Below are 19840 nucleotides of genomic sequence, written 5' to 3' on the forward strand. Positions count from 1 at the left end.
TAGACAGGATTATATCTATGAATGTGACAACCCCTGCCCTCAAGAAACTTACAGAATAACATGTTTCGTACTTTACAGAATTCTTTACTGATAGAGCCCTTTGTATGTATAGTACACTTCCCTTTATTCACAATGATTGAGGAATAATTGGTAATTTGGTGACCTGAATGTAATCATTTAATATATATAAACATATAAATATATCTGTCACATATATATATGTATATATATGTATCCATGACATATATATGTATATATCTGTCATATATATCATGTCCAGTTTTTGAAGAATTATAATATTATAATGTATAATATTATATGTAATATTATAATAGGGGTCAGAAACATAGACTTGGCCATACTAGCTTGGCTTTATAGTTCTCAAAAGTTTGGTTGATTATTTCATTTATTCATTTGCAATATATATTTGCCACCTGTTTTTTATGTGCAAGGCACTGTAAATGTATAAGAATACAAAGATAATCTTTCACTCATTCATTAGTTAATTTAATTAAGAAATATTTGTTGAATACCAATGATGTTCCAGACATTGAATGATCAATCATTAGTCTTATGAACTGTATAATGTAGTAGGGGAGATACCAGACACAGATATACAGACACCAGAATATAGGATATTATGTTAGAAACCCAGTAAAAAATATAGAAAGTGCTTAGCTATTGAGCAGACATATTAGCAAGATTTATTTACCTGCCACATGTTCTTTCATCAACCTGGTGATTTACCATTTCCTAATATCGCTTTTTAGCTGTGCCATACAAAAAGTTGTCTAGTCCCTTGAAAATTTTATCTCTTGGGCAAAATTACTGCTATTTGCAATAGTAGTCTGGCTTACTTATTCTAAACTTACTTAGCTCAAGTTGTGAAATGTATGCCCTTGTTCTAATATTTCAAAATTAAAAAAAAAATTAGTGGAAAAAAAGTCTCATCTATGCCTTTCACAAGTTAATAGGTTTTGTTCTCATAAAAAGAGTCCAACTTCATATTTTCTCTTACAGCAACCCTTTTCTTTTGGTCATTTTATAAAAGGTATTATTCACTTCTAAAATTCTGCTGAATATAATTTAATCTTTCTCGGATGATTTAGAAATTACTTTAGGATGTTAACAGTGGCTCAGAGTTAATTTTGTCAATAGCTGCCCATATAGGATGCCAAAGGCATTAAAACTGAATTGGATTAAATTGACTGCAGAACTGGGTCATGCCCCAAATGCTACCATCTTAAATATATCAAATTTTCACTTGCCATTTTTTTTTTTTTTTTTTTTTTTTTTTGCAGTACGCGGGCCCCTCACTGTTGCGGCCCCTCCCGCCGCTGAGCACAGGCTCCAGACGCGCAGGCCCAGTGGCCATGGCCCACGGGCCCAGCCGCTCCGCGGCATGCGGGATCCTCCCGGACTGGGGCACGAACCCAACCACTGAGCCACCAGGGAAGCCCCTCACTTGCCATTTTTCCTTTCTCTCAGAAGTCAATAAAAAAGGTACAAGTTAAACTCTGATTAACTCGGACTCACAATGAATCAGAATTTACTGAATATACAGAGTTAAAGCATAGAGTTACAGTTTTATATTTAGTACACTTTTAATTCATCCAGAACAGCAGAAAGCTAAGTAAAGTACTTACATTAGCTGCACCAAGAAGTATTAACGTAGGCCCAAGACCTATTGTATATATTGATCTGAGCATTACCGACACAAGAAATGGCCGAATACCCACAGGCTTGGAGAAGAAAAACAGCATAGATGTGCAGACTGCAACTGCTATCCAAAGCAGAACCGAGAACAATGGTGAAAGTGTACCTGCAAAATGTGGAAGGAGTTTATTTTTACTAAGAACAAAACTAGAACAGTCTACTTTATATAATACAGCAAGATAAGCCCTAAAACAGTGAACTTCAAAATAACCCACTCTACACACTGTATACTTAGAGGAAATGTCTCTGTACACATTACTCATTATTACATTTCCAGAAAGTTTGTGATGAATCCCAGGCTGCTTAAATACTCACTAGTCAACGCTCCTTTCATTAAGTCTGAGACTTGTTCATCTTTCTCTCCTACGGGAGTTACATGCTAAATACTTTGGATAGCGGTATCTCACTTGGGAGTCTTAATTCAAAATTTATGATTAATGACCACTAAATGTTCAGCTAAATCATATGGAATCAGGCAGTGAACTCATACCTTGTCCTGTTTTATTATTATCAAGTTTTTATGTTATAGATTCCTCTAAAGAATTCAGAATGTAGAATATCCAGTCTTTAATGAAATAGACCTAAGCTTTAACTGTTAAAACATACAACTGTATTTATGTGTATGAATACATATGTATATGTGTGTATTTAAAAGCCAAATCAACATCTAAAAAAAATGTTCAGCTATTTATGTCATCAGAAAACAGAAGTTCCAAATGTTTCAAAATTAACTCCATTACGACAAAAATTTCTTTAGAAATGGCCCTAAAACGGGTTCAAAAATACATTTCCTTTTTTAAAAAGGACAATTCATTGACGTTTGCTCTGACATGGGGATTCAAAGAATCCCCCTCTGAAGGTCATGTGGTGCTATATTTGCAGAAGTAAATTAAAGGGCAACACCCTTGGGCTGATTAGACCTCAGACGTGTGTCTTTAGGCTGATGAAGGCAGAGGGGAAAGAATAAAATAGAGACTTTCCACTAGTGATTTCTCTGGGCCACACCTCTTTTTATTATTTATAAAATTCACTTCTGAATGCAAACACCACGAGTGCTCTGATGTGCAGAGTTTCTGTATTATCATGGACACCATGGAATTATCTGGATTCGGTCAGTGAATTCTGTACAGGCCTTTAGTTCATAGTGAGTGCTAATGGATCCAAAGTAGGCAGGAAGATCCTGTCAGTCATTAAAAAACAAACAAAACAAAAGTCAGATAATGAGCAGCATTGGCTTAGACAGGTTTACTCTTGCAAGGTTGTTCTTATGTTATCTCTCAAAGCAAGCAGTGATGAAAGAGGATTGGGAGGAGAGATCTGATCTGCCCCTTTACCAGATTTATGATCTGATAAGAGTACTTTGAAGATGGTGGGAAAAAAAGGGGTAAGCTGCTTGCTCTGGAAATTACCTTCGATTCCTGGTCTCTGGCAACACGAACAAAATGGGTACCCAACTCATGTTTATTAAGACGCTGGCTTGTGAGCCCTCTATGTCTACCAAAACATAGCCTGACCACCAGCTGCCCGGGTTTCACAGATCTGAAAGAGCCACGGAGAGGATGATGCCTTCCACCTTCTCTCACGCTTACTGGGGCGCCATCAGAACGTGAGCTCTGTCAGCGTGAGGACCACCTCTGGGCCCGTCCCAGTGCCTGGCGGGCAGTAACAAATAAATATTTGCTGACTAGATGAATAAACAGAAACATAACCTGTGAGCTCGTTTTGAATAAGTAACTAAGTCTCCAGTTATAAATTCCCCAAGTTGTGGAGCTTCACTGTTAAGTTTACTAAAACTGCCAACATCTTTGCACACTGAACAACTCTCAGCCACTCACTGGACTCTTCAGCGTAATTCATAAGCAATGACTTGGTGTGACATGCTTATTTTAAAAGTCTCAGCTTTGGCACTGATAGTCACACCGTGCACTGTCACTAATGCCTGATCATCTAACCACATCTTGACCACTCTTTCCCAGACAGTACCTGGCTTGCTGAGGTTTCCCCTTGATTAAATATGAAATTATAACCATGAACTTACAACTGGGTATTTGATCCCTTTGTAGAGAGAACTCAAATGGTGTCTAGCCTAGTACCTTGCACAAAGTTTAGTGTTAAATATGTATTTGTGAATAGTAAATAAATTTACAAGTTACTTAAAATGGCTATTAATTTACAGTTTTGACAGTTGACAATAATTTGTAATCATACTCTATATGAATGATCATACTGTTTTCTAGCTGAAGATTTGATGCTAAAAGAATAAACTGAAACTCTCTGACAAACTTTAGAGAAGACAGTACAGACTGTCAAAGCCATTTTTTATCCTTAAGGGTTGAAAGGGGGGACTGTCTTCTTAATACTTTATATTAATTTTCTATAATGAGCATGTATTACTTTTGTAACAGAAAACATTTTTAGAATTCCCTCTATATATTATTAAGTGTTAGAAAGTATAAAGTTTGTCCTTCATAAAAAAAATTCAAATAGAAAAATTGGAGACCTCAAGGCAATTCACCTCTTCCATCTACCTCAGCTGACTTGTTTATACGTTTACTTAGAGAGCTTGCCGCTTATTACTCCCCTCTCTTCATTGCTCTGCCTCTTGCAGAGCCTCAGAATTTCCTGTTTCCCCCACCTCAGTCCAGCTAAAGTAGACCAGATAAATCTATGGGTTCTTTACTATTGTGCCTCACTCCTTTCTTCATCCCTTAACTAGACTGTAAGTTCCTTGAGAACAAGGACAACCTTCCCAACCTTTGTATCTCTAGGGCCTAACACAGTGCCTGGCACCCAGCCACACTCCATCAACGGTTGCTATTAAGATGAATGCATTAAAACCACCCTGAAGAACTTATTTCCTTTAAAACAAAGCACTTGAGGGAAAAAAGAATGACACCCAAAATTCGAACACAATATTCTTAAAAAATCACATGCTATCTGGATATAAGAAATTCCCAGGGCAGCACTTTTCTCTGCTAACGGTCTGCCTTTGCCAAACTGGGCAGGGATGGTTGGCATGGCAACGCTCAACTTCTGAGTGGACATCTCGGAGATTCCCTAGCATCAACAGCTGTGGCTTCAGCCACAACAAGCATAGCATCATTCCTCAACTTTGGCACAAGTTTCTTTTTTAGAGAAGCACATGTTAAACCTATAAACCAATCAACCAAACATGGAAACCCAGACCAAAACCTGCAGCCACATAATAAGCCCTGGATTCCTGAAGAAATTCAGAGCTCTACAAAGCCTGGCAATGAAAGGAGATTATCCACAGTAGGGGTTGGGAGGGTGGGTGCCTTCTAAGCTGATCCTCTGAGAATCACCTTCCCCACTAAGTATCTCCCTTTAATTATTGTACACTACTACCCTGGTTGCAGGGTGACACCATTCTCTCAGGTAATATTACAACCCAAGTGTGAACCAGAGATCTGGGCACAACTGATTGCCAGTAGCTCATGTGTGGTTAGGCTGGAAAATACCCTTGGAGAAAGCATACTCAGCTCATTCCCCGTGCCGCATCAGCCACAGTGACTCCGGAGCAGTTTGCATTAGGATCTGGGGGTGGGAAAGGTGGTCCATTCTGACCACAGGTCTTTTTTTCGGCCCAAGATTCACTAGGTGATTTTTGTGATCAACTTCTATACCCAGAAACCAGGAACCTCAGAGTTGGATGGAGTCTTCATATTTACTTATTTTTTTCTTTTTTAACTTTTTATTTCAAAACTTTCTGACAATGTTACAGTTGCAAATACAATACAAAATTCCCATATACCCTTTACCTAGATTCCCCCAATACCTTACATAATCACATTACCATGATCAATATCTGGAAATTAATATGATATACCACTTTAATCTATACACCTTATTCAAAGATCATGGATTGCCCCAATAAGGTCTTTTTTCTGAACCGGGATTACACATTCTTTTTAGCTGTCATGTCTCTTTAGTCTCTTAATTCCTCAATATCTCTTTGACTTTCATAAGCTTCAAGAGTATGGGCCAATTATTTTGTAGAATGTTCCTCATTCTGGATTTGCCTGAAATTTCCTCAGTTTACGCATTTTTGGCAAATGATGCCATGTCCTTGTCAGCACATCATGTCAAGAGGCACTCGATGTTGCTGTGTCTCATTACTGGTGACATTAACATTGATCACATAATTAAAGTGATCTCCCCACTTTAAAGTCACTCTTGTTTCTTTTATAATAAGCATATTATGGAGAAATATACTTTGAGTATGTCAGTGTCCTGTTTCTCATTATACTTTTTCATCTAACACTCACCTATTAATTTTAGCATCCACTGATGATTCTTACTACCATATGACATTCGCCAAATGGTGACATTCTGTTTCCAGATTAATTGGAATACTTTCTCTTCTATCAATATGGACTGCTGGATTCTTATTTTATTCTATGGGTTATTACATATTACTGTCAATATTTTTTCTCAAAATTTCCACTGATGTGGCCACTGGGAGACCTTTCAAGTTGAATCCTGTGTTCTCTGACATGTTCCCATCATTTTTTTTAGCACTTTTTGGAAGGAATCTGTTCTTGTTTGGTTGGGTTTTTTTTCTTTTTCTTTTTTTTTTTGCAGTACACGGGCCTCTCACTGTTGTGGCCTCTCCCGTTGCGGAGCACAGGCTCCGGACGTGCAGGCTCAGCGGCCATGGCTCACGGGCCCAGCCGCTCCGGCATGTGGGATCTTCCCGGACCGGGGCACGAACCCGTGTCCCCTGCATCGGCAGGCGGACTCTCAACCACTGCGCCACCAGGGAAGCCCTGGAAGGAATCTTATGATCAACTAATTCATCTTTAAATTGCCTCAAAGTGCTCCAGCCATGGAGTCATCTGGCCTGTGCTTGACAAAATCCAGGGTTAGAGACTCGCACGTCCAGCACAGAATTTACCTTCTCCAGCCAGTTCTGATGGCCAAGTGTGCCAGTCAGTCTTAACTTTGCTTCCTCAGCCTTCCTAGCTATGCATAGCGTGTAACTGAAGGTTGGAGGCTCAGCTAATCCTGACCAAAATTGTAACCTTATTCATGGAGCCATAATTAAATAACCCCTCTAGAACTGTAATCAGATTACGCAAAAAATCTGCGGATTCCGCATTGCCAAAATGGCAGCTCGTGCCTTCCCTTCCCTCTTAGGGCCACACCCACACCCAGATACCTAAGAGTGGGCCTCCATCTTGGTTACTACTGTTAACGTCTATTCAGTCCCTTTCGAAGAGTAAAGTCTGCATCTGCACCTGATGATGACACAGCATGTTTTCCTGCCTTGTTTGTGTTAGTCCTATTTCTTTCTGAGGCTGCAGCCTCATTCTCAATTCTACTATGTATGTGGTTTCAAGTTCTTGTTCAAGGACCAGTTGTATTAGCAACACCTTGGGAGCTTGTTAAAAAAATACACAGTTCCAGACTCTACTCCCGAATTATTGGGCAAATCTTCCTAAGCCTCTAAGTCTTTATCCATGAGGATGAAGTACTTACTTTATGGATTGTCAGGAAGATTAAATGAAGTTATGTATGTGACGTGCTTAGCATTTTGCCTGAGCCTATCTAAACGGTAAACAATAATAGCTGCTGTTATCCTCATCAGTTTTACTATCATCATTGTTATTAGTCAGGCAAATATGAAAAAATGTAGCAGGTGTTCTACTTTCTGCTGCTGAGTAAAGAGTAGATGTCCAGAGTGGTGGCAGTGCCCATCTCCATGATATTTCATGTACAATTGGTGGCAGCAGAGGCTGTATACTTTGGTTCTGGTGGTTTTGTAAGGGATATCATGGAATGGAACTCAGGGAAGATGATGTCCTGTATAAAGGGGTACCTGCTACCTACACACTCCCAACCTAATCATCCACGGAGAAAAGTCCTAGATTGTAAACAAAAGCGTTAACCTTCTACTCTGAGATCTGCCATTCTTCAGCTTCTCTGGGCTTCCATCTCTGTATGTGTCAAATGATGATTTGATATTAGATGATTCCAGAACTGCTTCCATATCTAAGACGTTATGCTTCTGTTAACCGGGACACTACGATCTACTCTCAGCATTCCTTGTGCAGATGATACTAATTTATCATTTCCGGCTGGACTTCTCCCCGTAACAAGAGTTACATTCTTCTACGCCAAGAGGGCTATCATCACTAAATGAGACTAAACACAAAGAAGAGAAAGCTGTTTCCACTTCCTGCTGTATTTGCAACTTCCCTACATAGGGCGGCCAAATATTTGCTATGTTTTCATTGCTATTTAACTCACACATCCACTCCACTGCCAAATATTCTTCTTTTATTAGCACTGGCGTACCTTCTAAAAGAATCAAACTTTTTATGACCACTCCGATTATACCCAAAGGCTAGAACTTTGATATCTGCTGTCTGTATGGACCTTTGAAATAATAAATTACCAGCACACTCCCATTTCCCTTCCTGCTCACCTCCAGTTCATCTGAAATAGGCTTAAACACCTGTTGCTCGTGTCATACCATCCTTTTCACTGAGTTTCCCTTTGTAGTACTATTATTTATCTTGTAACAACAAACAACATCGACAGCTAAGCTTTACGGCACGCTCACCAGCCGCTATTCTAACCGCTGTACCTATAGCATCTCATTAGATTCTCACATAATCCTATGAACAGATGAGATACAAAAGCACCTTGTGGTGATTGTTTGCTGGCATCTCCCATCTTGTCCTTCAAGCCATTCTTTCAACACCCATTCCAAAGTTATTGACCGGACTGTATCCCAAGCCTGTGACATACTTTCCCATACGCACTTTTGCCAGATTTAAACAAAACTTAATTCCCACAGTCCCACCCTTTAGCATACCTCTCCTATTATTTCCCATTTCACTTAACATGGGATAATTTCTCCTGTCTTTGCTTTTGCAAAACCTCATGTATTGTTCGTTTAATAATATTAACTTCATAGTCAATATCTTTTATGTTCTATTATCGTATTTGGTCTTACCCTGTACATTTAAAAACTTTTCAGACTACTTGCCTGCTCCTTGTAGAAACCTCAGACAACACGGAAAGCAAAGAGAAGAGAGTAAAATAGAGATTCTACTTATTTATCTCAGTCAACATTTTGGCATACATCCCTCTCATTTTTCCCATATATTTATGTAATTGAAACAATACAGTATAAAAATGCTTTCAGTCACAAAAATTATGTACAAATAATTTTTTCATTGCCTTATTTGTCAATATATAATATAGCTCTACTAGCTCTTCTGTATATGAGCTTTCTAAAAAAACATTTATATCGACCATTGTTTTTTGCCTACTCTCCTTACCATCATTCTCTATTTCCAATGAATCTGTTCAACAAGATTGTAATTGTTGCAATTGGGAAGGTCTAGATAGTTAGGGCATGCATCAAGAGTATTGTTTCAGACTCAAAAATACTTATCATTTAAAGATAGACAAGCACTTGCCTTCATCTCCATCATCCCCAAATGGGTAGAAGAGAGCCACAGCTAAGTTGATGAACACAGCCAGGTTGAAGGAGATGCTCCCCCAGAGAGAAATGTGCCTTGAGAACCAGAACAGGGCAGGATTACCTAGCGGGAAAGAAGTGCAGAGGAACAGGACAGAAAATGAATTTTGATTTCAACACAGGAGCCCTACTGAAATAACATTTTACTAAATGCATTTTTGTTAACTACCATAAAACTACGACTTATTTTAGAACATTTATAATCGATACCAAAAAGGAGTCTTCTATTTGATTCCTTCTTTCTCCTTTAGCCAGTTTACATCTAAGCCATTGTAGAAGGATGAGTAATTCTGCAATTGCTAAAGGTGGTCAGAAAAGATGATTCTATATGAATTCTCTTTAATTTATCCCTAGAACAGATTATGGGGGAAGAGAGTTTAGCAGCCGCCTGGGGCACCTTTTAATGGAATGGTATACATTGCTGTGTAATTTAGTAATATTGATAAATTGTTCTCACTCCCGTGTCTCAAAGTAAAATAAACCCCCCCACCCCTTGCACAGATTTATCTCCGGTGAAAACTCCAAATCACAGTCACAGCTACCTGAAACTCTGAAACTTAACAGCACGGCATAGCATTGTTTACTGGGAACTAGTGATTTATAACACTAAGTTTTAAACCTTTAGGCTTCCCGAGAACTTGTTGGGTTTGCAACAGCAGAAGTAAATGAAAGATACAACAAAAACTACCGATAAGTGGGAGAGGCTTTGCTGAATAGTTTCAGAAACGGGATTCTGTATCTGTCGTCAGAAATGAATTAGCAGATGCATCTACTGAACACAACTGACATTTACATAAACCAAAACTCAGTTGTTTTCACCTCTCCTAAAGAACTGAACAGATACGTCACGCATATAAGTTTGACACGTGACTTATTCAAGTCTTGTCCATTCTCTAACTCTTAATAGCTTAACATCAGATTTAAAATATTGGAGTCAATTGAGGGGGAAAGACATCTCAATTTTCAAATGGAAATTTTAAGCTTTTCAAATTATGTTCTGTGAATTCCAATCTCAAGTCTGTTCCTTACTTATAAACTACACTTCCCTTCAGTACTTCTTGTTTTCCTTCTCTTGGAATGGAGCATTCCAGTACTGGAGTAGGCTATGATTAGCCATGGAATTTAGTTGACTAATGTGTCATAAATTGTAAACATCTGCATCTCCATCATTCCTGAATTAGGAGTCCTCATTTTAAAAAGCAGAATATTGAGACAAAATCAGAAGATGTTGACGCATACATTTGTAATAACAAATCCATCAAATGAATTAGATCCGTCTATAACCTGATCATAAGCTGCTTCCAAATTTTAAAAGTAAACTGCATGTTGGAAATTATTTTAAGATTTGTTTTTTTAAAAAATATTTATTTATTTATTTGGCCGCACCGGGTCTCAGTTGCGGCATGGCAGGTTATTTCAGTTGTGGCATGTGGGCTCCTTTAGTTGCTGCATGAGGGCTCTTAGTTGCAGCACGCAGGATCTAGTTCCCTGACCAGGGATTGAACCTGGGCCCCCTGCATTGGGAGGGCGGAGTCTTAACCACTGGACCACCAGGGAAGTCCCAAGATTTGTTTTTTGATAAATGACAAAACATTTATCTAAGAAAGCACAGATCCTACAAGCACTGGCTCATTATTCAATTTACTTTTTGTCAAGAACAAAAAGTATGTTTATCAAATTAAGTTTTCATATGTATTCTGGACACCCAAAATTTTCTCTGAATTCCATAAGGTTCTACATGGTAAAATGCTAAGGGAGAGTAATTTCTATATTTTTTCAAATATCCTGCTAAGAAGTGTGACGACGCGTGCTACAATCTTTATCTGAGGATGCTATGTCTCAAGCTCAACCAAGTTCATAAACCACAATCACTGAAGTTCCTAGGAAACTAAAATGATGAAGCACTGTTGAGTAGAGGTATTGAGAACATATGCCTGCCTATCTGGAAAACCTTCCCAGAAGTCAGAAAAGACTTAATCAAAAGTTTTCCCCTATCAATTTTTGTTAAAAACTCATAATATTTCTCATCTGGGAAAATAAACTTTATTTTAAACTTGAAAATTTTTCAATTTTTTTGTAAACTTGTAATTTTATTTTTTCACTTTTTATTTTATATTGTACTTGATTAACAATGTTGTGTTAGTTTCAGGTGTTCAGCAAAGTGATTCAATTATCCATATACATGTATCTATTCTTTTCCAAATTCTTTCCCCATTTAAGTGGTTACATAATATTTCCAAATAGACTGGAGACCTGAGAAATAAGTAATGGTAACTGTATTATGGTAACTTTTAACTGTGACGTTGTAACCGTGCCCTATTTGAATGCAAGTGTCACACAATTTTTACTTTGATTTGCTGAGGTACAGATATGTTGAAAGATAGAATGACTCTCAGAAGAAAATATTAAACAATCTACTCAATCATAAGATCAGAAACACAAGAGGACAAAAGTGCTGGTGCCGACATCTCTCCACCCCATTCACTGACTGTTAAGGCCGGTCAGGGCCTATTCATGCATTTCAAACTTGCAGCTGTTCCAAGGCTGAAACATACAGCTGCAATCTTGGATGTCATAATATTTATAAAACTATAGGATCAGCACTAAAAGATGATCTAATTAGTCAGAGTTTTCTGTTTTCCTTAAGCCACAGGTGTCCTGGCTTCAGCTGCAGACTGAGCTTACAATCTTAAGCCTATAAACGATTTCAGTAACATCAGATGGCAAGAAATTAAGAACCAATTGAAACGAATACTGTCAGTTATCCCGAAGTACCAAGGTATCTAACATTATGCTCAAAATGAACCATTTCAGTTTACTGTACTTACTCCTGATTTTCTTCTGCCACTTCATCTCATTGTAGAGATCTTCCGTTTGCTGGAAAAAGTCATTCACTTTACTTCCTTGTTCATCCCTTTCCGTGGTATTGAACACCCGGAACTTGGATTCTCGCGTGAGGTATTCACATATATTGGGGACAGGAAACACTATTTGTTCCATTGTCCTGTCATGCCGAACGATCTGAAAACATTAATTTGCATTTCTTTCAGGCTTTGGATGGTCTTAAACTATTTTCTGTTTTTAGCATGACTTTATTAATGATACTTTATGACTTCAGTTATGAAAAAATGTACCAACTTGAAGTATCTGAAATAGTCCTTTACATTTTTCTCTTTAAATGAGAGAAGTTAACTGGACTAATGTATTATAAGTATTATATTTTGTTATAAATAACAAAAGAAAATCTTTATTCTTTCTGGATTAGCATTAAACTCTTGCCACACATTTTTATGTTCATGAAGTACATCAGAGAACTAAGAGGGGCTTAACTGGCAAGTGACTGGCTATGTAATCTTAAGCACAGTGCTTGGTATATTTTTAACCTGCTGTTAGCTTGTTCTTCCTAAAAAGGGCTGTTGGGGAACAAATGACATATACAACATGATGTGCCCTGAGTTCTACAGAGAAAAATGCTTTATGTCATTAAAATGTGGCAAGACATATTTTTGTAGGTATAACTTCCATTCAAGCATATACCCAGATGTGAACAGTCATTATTTTGTACTTCTCTTATTTGGTATTTGTAAGAATTTAACTTTAAACAACAACAACAACAGCGAAACCCAGGGTAAATGTTTTCATACAGCTTTCCTATGTCACAAGGGTTTGTGTAGACTAAGTCCCAAGCTTCATGTACTCTACCTAGCCCTCAAGAATGAATCACAGGGTTGGTTTAAGGCAAAAGAGTCATTCTATTTCCCTTTGACTGGTATGGTGAGGAGCAAATAGCCTAGCTCTGGGAAATGAGGCATAAGGAGAAATATCCTGGGGTTGCAAGGTGCTCCCAGGAAAGATTTTGCTTCCTGAAAAGGCAGAAAGCCACATGAGACAAATAAAATAACAACAAAAAATCAAATACACAACACAAAAGCTCTTTCTTGCTGTACCGTCTTTCTTCCTGCCTAGAACAAAAGGTGGTGATGATACTTAAAACTCTGGCAGCCATTCTGCCACCATGAAGTGACATATCACCAGCATAAAAAGGAAGACTTAGCAGAAGAGATGGAAAAGGTCTGAGTGTTTGAAGACATCACTGAGTCATTTAATCAATTATAGAACTACTGGTACCTCCAGACTTCCCATTATGCGGGATAATCAAACATTTTTATTGTTTAAAAAATTGTCAGTCTGGTATTCTTTTACTTGTAACTGAAGCTACCTTAAATGATATGTTATATACACAGACCACATACTAGAATACTATCATAAAACAAAGAAGACATTTGTAGTGGTAAATAAAATTCTTGAACATAGGCTAAAAAAATCAATTGTACAAAAGAAGAATTGGACCTCTTTGGTATGGTAAGCAACTATGTGTGGGGAAAAAAAGGTTTACTTGATCCAACAGTGTCAAACATTTTAAAAAAAACTCAGGGTGCATTTAAGAAATAATGTTCTGATTACTATAAGCCAAGCTTTTCAGCCCCTTTAGGACACATCATGTTTGATCTTGGTTGTTACATTTTACAAGGGGCATTGACAGACTGGAGGGATTACTGAAAGAGATGGGAATGCGTTAACTGTAAAAAGCCAAAAATGTATACTTTTTAAAATATACTTATTCAACAAATGCTTATTGAGTCCTTAGGCGAGGAGTCCTGGGAAATTCAAAGTGAAAAAACAACATGAATCCCTATCTATAAAAGCTTGTATTGCTTACTAATCACAATGGTTCTTCAAATGTTAGAGGTAAGCCTGTCGTGTTGACAGGGTAGCAAATATTCGGAACAGTAGGCAAACATAAAAGTGGGTTAGACTGCATGTTTTATCAAAAAATAACTTTCTAATTATTGGAGTTATTCCAAATTGGATGTTTCCTCCTGAAGTGGTAAGATCACTATCACAGGAAGAATTTAAAGCAGAAACAGGATCCTTATAAAGCAATTCCTCCTTGGATAGGTGAACAGACTAGGTAACCCACAAGGTCCTTCCTATTTCCCAGGGTCTTTGAGTCTATAACATATAGACAAACTATTATTTTCAACAATACTCATTATTATGGTTAGGCTCCAAGAACAGTGTTCAGTTTTGGAAATAAAAGGATGATCAAGACTAGCTTCTGCCTCAAATAGGGAACAAGTTACCCAGAAGAAGCTAACAGTATTCCAACATGACACGTTAACAGAATGATCAAACTGCTGTGGGAGCATAGTGGGATGAAATTAATGAATGCCTGAAGGAAGGAGGGCATGAGGATTGGTCAAAGGGAAGAATTTAGATCATCAACTCAGACTACTCCTTTGAACCCTTAACTTCTATATCGAACTTAATGCATTCCTCAAAGTCACCTCAAATTCAATTTATCCAAGAATCAACAAATGATCTTCCTGTACATTTTAACTGCCAAAGCTAGGATCTCCATGCATAACCCCAATTTCTGTCCATTTATTCAAACCAGAAGCCCCAGGGGCATCCTTTTCCCCAGTATTTCCCTCACCTTACATGTGCAGTCCAACATCAAGCATCAAGCCGTTTACATGTGTATATGTGTGTGTGTGTGTGTGTTATAATATATGTGTGTCTATTCTCTCCAATCAAGTCATCTTCAGTACAACCATTTCTCCCTTTTCTATCTTCCTATTTCCTCTACCTGCATTCTTTGCCTCATTCCCTTTTCCAATCCCTTTTCCAAACAGCAACTTCAGTAATCTTTTGAAGAGAGTCATTCCCCTTCCTATGTTCTTTCACCTTCCCTTCATTTAATTCTACCTGAAATCCCACGCCCAAATTTTAGTAGAGAGAAACCTCTACTTATTCTTTTAATATATACTTTATGACAACCTTCTCTGTGAAATCCATCCTGAAATTCCCCAGGCACAGTTAATTACTATTTTCTCCAAATTTCGTTGGCCTTTATTATACATTTACTACACAGAATGACCTTCTCTATGTGTATGTAATTGGTAAAGAGTAAAGGCTCAGTAAACATTTACCAAATATATGTATTTACAGCTAAATCTCTCCTCACTGCTGGGAACCAATAGAAGTCCAACTTCAATAACAACCTCTGTCTCTCACACACAAGTATTAACCCAACCTCTACCTCTGGCCCACCTGCTATTCTACCTGCCCATTCTGTCTATCATTCCTGATAGCCTCTGCTAATCCCTGGCTTTGTACTTTGGCCTCTGGGACCTTCTGCAGAATCTTGGTGGTTTGATGATTTATTCGTATCAATTCCTCCGGCTTGCTGACTTCGCCAGCTTCCCAGTTCCTAAGCCCCTGATGCAGGGAGCAATGTTTTTGCTGCTGGTCCAGCTCACGCACTGCACTAAGTCAAGTCTACCACCAAAGCTATTGATGCTTATACACATGAGCGAGGGATTCATTTCGAGACACAAAGTAATGATTCTCATTATTGCAGAGGTTTGGCTACAGTAAACAAGAAGGTACAGTGACTATGTACCCTGCGAGTTAATAGCAGTGATGCCATCATGCACTCTGCTGAAAACTAAAACTACCTGCCAAAGTGAATGCATGTGTGAATGTAAATTACGAGTGACAGGCGTCAACTACTCTGCTCACTTCTGCCTGATTAGCTCTGCCAACCAGTGTCAAAATGATACCACAGCTAGTAAATGACAGCCAGATGGGTCTCACAACACAAAATGATTAAGGCCATGTTGACCCGCACCTCCTGAACTGCCACCAGCCCTTCAATAAGGTCTCATTTACGGGGGTGGGACTGAATCGCTGCAAAGTGAAATGGACATTGTTAAACCATTTCAAGCTCATGCTATCAATATGAAAACTCTACTAGTGCCTTCCGTTTTTCCCACCCTTCTGAATACTTTCTTACACAGAGATCTCTACTTTAATAAGCTTTCCATAGTTTTTAAAAAGAAACCATTTCTTGAATGATAATATCCACTGTAATAATCCCGTCTCTAAAATATCACTGCTCTGCAATGATTTCTTCCAGGACCAAAACAAAACAAACAAAAAAACAACCTTATTAATTATAAAAGACAATTTACATATATTTCTGGTCAAAAAATAAAGACAACTTTGAAAGAGGTGCACATGAATTTCTCACAAGTGACTGCTCACATCTCTTCTTTTGGTATATATACTTTTACAGTTTACATCACTCAACTCGACTTCGTTGTTCTAGGAAACAATCATGAAAATGGTCTGAAAGAGAAAGTAAACATATCTTTTCACAGTTGGTCCCATTCAAGAAACAATATAGATGGTTACCTCGATCTGTGCAGTGTGGTTGGCATAATACTTTAAGGCTTCATCTCCGTCATCTGGATCGGATCCTGGTTTGAGCATCTGCTGCAGGAGTTTGTTGTGGCGTGCCAACTAGAGGGGAAAAGAGGGAAGCAATGCGTTAGGACTGTTTTCTTCCCCTGTCCTGGGGACAAACTTTGAAAATACTTTGTCCACTTTATACAAAGCTTCACAGTTCTGGGGCTAATGGCAATTAATTCCATTTCAGGAAAGCATGTCTACTTGAAAGGCATAAATAACAACGTCACTATAGCAATCTTACATTTTTATTTGGCGATATAGGTTCTTAGCATGAGAAGACTGTGTCTTGCCCAGAGTAGGTATTCACTTACTAATTGTTGACTAAATACACATCTTCAATAATGTATAATTGTGCCAGGAAGAAGAAAAGCCCACAGTGATATATAACGGATACTCGTAATAAATAACTTGATGAACACTGTGATAGTTCAGTGGTAGTGGTACCAATATAAATGGAAGCTTCTTACAGACACATAAATAGGTATCTATGTTTCCTACAGCATCTAATCAACGCTCTACAATTAGCACTTTGTACTAAAATCCTATGCTTTACATGTTCATATGTCAGTATTGGTGCTTTATGAGTACAGATCTCAGTTTTATTGTAATTGAAACCGAACATTTAAAACACAAAAATTTCACCATAAATTATCTTAACCTGCTGTTGATAGAAGTAATCTTTCTCACTTGAATGTCTATGGCATTTGTTGGTCAGTTCTCTCACTTTGTAGATAACGAATACCTATTGCCTTCAGATATCTCTTTTATGGTTTTCTTGAACAATCTCTAAAACCCCATAACGTCTTTAACCTTTCAGATTTTCTATTAAGCCTCAAGTTCCCTGAGGGCTTCTAGTAACAAAGAATCTGCCATATAATTCTTTTATTGCTAGTACCATTCCTATCTCCTACTCTGTGCCAGGTACTATCCTAAACATTTAAGTACGTGAACACATTTCATCCTAGTAAGAAATCCTGGGGTAAGCACTCTTATCCTCATTTTACAGATAGAAAAACTGAGGCACAGAGCACTTAAGGAAATTGCCTGTGAGAATGCAGCTTTCCAGCTAATAACAGAACCAGTACTGAATCCAAGCTGTATGGTTGCAGAGTCAATACTCTTATCAACGTTAAAGAGCAATAAATAAGTCTTTGTATTTACTCGTGAAATGTTACTGTTAATTGTAAGTATACAGAATGGAGATAAATTTTAAACAATAATCCAGAACCTATAAAACTAAAAGTAAATAAACAGCATCCTTGTTAGTGATGATTTGATAAGTTATTCATTCCATTGATGTTGCTCAGTTTTGAAACTATTATTTTAGAATAGGCTTTCAGGGATATTTATAAATCACTCAAGAAAGCCATTTCCTGTTTTATATTTACATTTTATTTTTGACTGAAATGTGAATTATACAGATTTTATTACAAACCACAGTCATAAAACTTGTTGTGACTTGTAGGTGTTTCTAAAAATCTAAATGAGTTTCAAAGGATAAAACTATGGTAATCATTTAGGCACATTAGCATATGTTTTAAGAAACGGCCAGTTCTTGAAAGCACGGACTGGCATGATTTGTGTACGGATTGGATCTGGGGCATGAGAGAAAGAGAGGAGTTCAGGGTGACTCCCAAATTATTGAGCAACTGAAAGTTTAGAAATGCCACTTACTAAGGGAAAATGCAGGAGGAGCATATTCAGGGGGTGAGTATCTGGACTTTGGTTTTAGACACATGAAGCTTTAGACGTCATCTAAAGGGAGATGGCGAGCAGGTTGTTGATGTTTGTCAGGAATTCTGGGCAGAGGCTGGGGCTGGAGCTAAATGTCAGGGGTCATCGGTATATGATTGATATTTGAAACCATGAACCTTAGTGAGATCACCTAAAGTAAGCTTAGACAGAGAAAGGAGATCTAAGGAACTCTGACAGAGGCTAGAACGATGAGCGGTATTAGCAAAGCAGACTGAGAAAGTTGGGCCAGTGAAGTAGGAGCAAAACCAGTGAAATCAGGTGTCCTGGCAGCCAAATGAAGGAAGAACTTTAAAAAATGGAGGCAGCAATTGTCTGCATCAAATCAGATGAGGACTGAGAAGTGGTCACTTGTTTACCAACTTGGAGGTCATGGTAACCTTGACAACAGCAGGTCAGGCAATGGTGGGCACCAACGCCTAGCTGTAGTGAGTTTAAATAAGAATGAAAGGAGCAGAAGTACAAATGATGAGTGTAGGCAGATCTTGAAGAGCGTTGCTCTAAGGGGGGAGGCAAGATATAGGGTGGTAGCTAGAGAAAGGGACAGGGTAAAAGGGAGGATTTTTTTTAAGATGGCAATTATAGCGTCATGTTTGTTTGAGAGAGATGGAACATTTGCTAAAGCAATGTCTTGACTAGGTGAGAATGCAATGATTTTGTATAGAAATGGAAGAACTTGCCTCAGGTAGAAACAAGTCCAGCCACAGTGACAGCAGAGAATACGGGTGGGCAGTTGTGGTGGATACACAGAGTAGTTCTTTTCTGGTTACTTTTATTTTCTCAGTGGAGTAAAAAGCTGACAAGGAGGAGAGAGGTTTGGGAATTTGAGGAAGAGAAGGTATGGAACAGTCGGCTAGGGAAAGTGAATGGACTTGGAAAATGGGATTGTCGGGAAACCCCAAGGGTCCCCCTTCTGCTATGGTCAAAGTGAGGGCAATAAGCATCTCTGTGTTTTTCTCCCTTGATGTTTATTTGTCAGGGTCCAGACATGGAGTAAGCAGAGTTGTAATCAATGAGATTGTGGTTTTGCTGGGTGAGGTCAACAACGTACAAGAAACAGAGAGAGGTGGAATTTAAGAGTCTATGCAAGGAATGTATATGGGACCATGGAATCCAAGCTGAATAAGGAAGGAAAGGAAGTCAGGAGGGACAATGAAAAGGTGACAGGATCAACGAATTGTAGCTTCTAACGTGGTTTTAAAATGTGTTGGGAGTTAGGTGGGAGAAGGAAGTCCTAGTTAGGGAGGGCTAGTCAGAGTGAGATACTCGGAATGGAGCTTACTGACAGGGTGCAGGGAGCAGTGATCAGCAAGGACCAGGTTTCAGAAGTTTCTATCATCTCATTGCTTCTCACACCTCCACACCACCCTGGTCCCAGTCACCATCTCCTCTTGCCTGGAATTCTGCAATAGCCTCGTACCTGGTCTCCTGGCTCTACCCTTGTCTTCCGGAGTCGCCTTAACCCAGGAGCTGGTGTCATCTTTTTGATCAGGTGATGCCTCTTTCCTGCCCCAAACCCTCGGGTGGCTGTCACCTCATTTA

At 38.5% G+C, this 19840-nt stretch overlaps 1 protein-coding gene across 3 annotated transcripts in view; it reads right to left on the reverse strand.

The window, feature by feature from the left end:
* ITPR2 (inositol 1,4,5-trisphosphate receptor type 2) overlaps window positions 1-19840 on the reverse strand; it is a 527727-nt gene that overhangs the window by 95649 nt on the left and 412238 nt on the right. For all 3 annotated transcript variants that reach the window (XM_060024473.1, XM_060024471.1, XM_060024470.1), the window contains 4 exons: window positions 16490-16597; window positions 12058-12250; window positions 9168-9293; window positions 1647-1822 (listed from right to left, as the gene is read on the reverse strand). In XM_060024473.1, coding sequence (XP_059880456.1) covers window positions 1647-1822; window positions 9168-9293; window positions 12058-12250; window positions 16490-16597 — 603 coding nt within the window. The remainder of the gene's footprint in view (window positions 1-1646; window positions 1823-9167; window positions 9294-12057; window positions 12251-16489; window positions 16598-19840) is intronic.

This window comes from Delphinus delphis, chromosome 11 (genome assembly GCF_949987515.2).
Source record: "Delphinus delphis chromosome 11, mDelDel1.2, whole genome shotgun sequence".
NCBI classification, from domain to species: domain Eukaryota; kingdom Metazoa; phylum Chordata; class Mammalia; order Artiodactyla; family Delphinidae; genus Delphinus; species Delphinus delphis.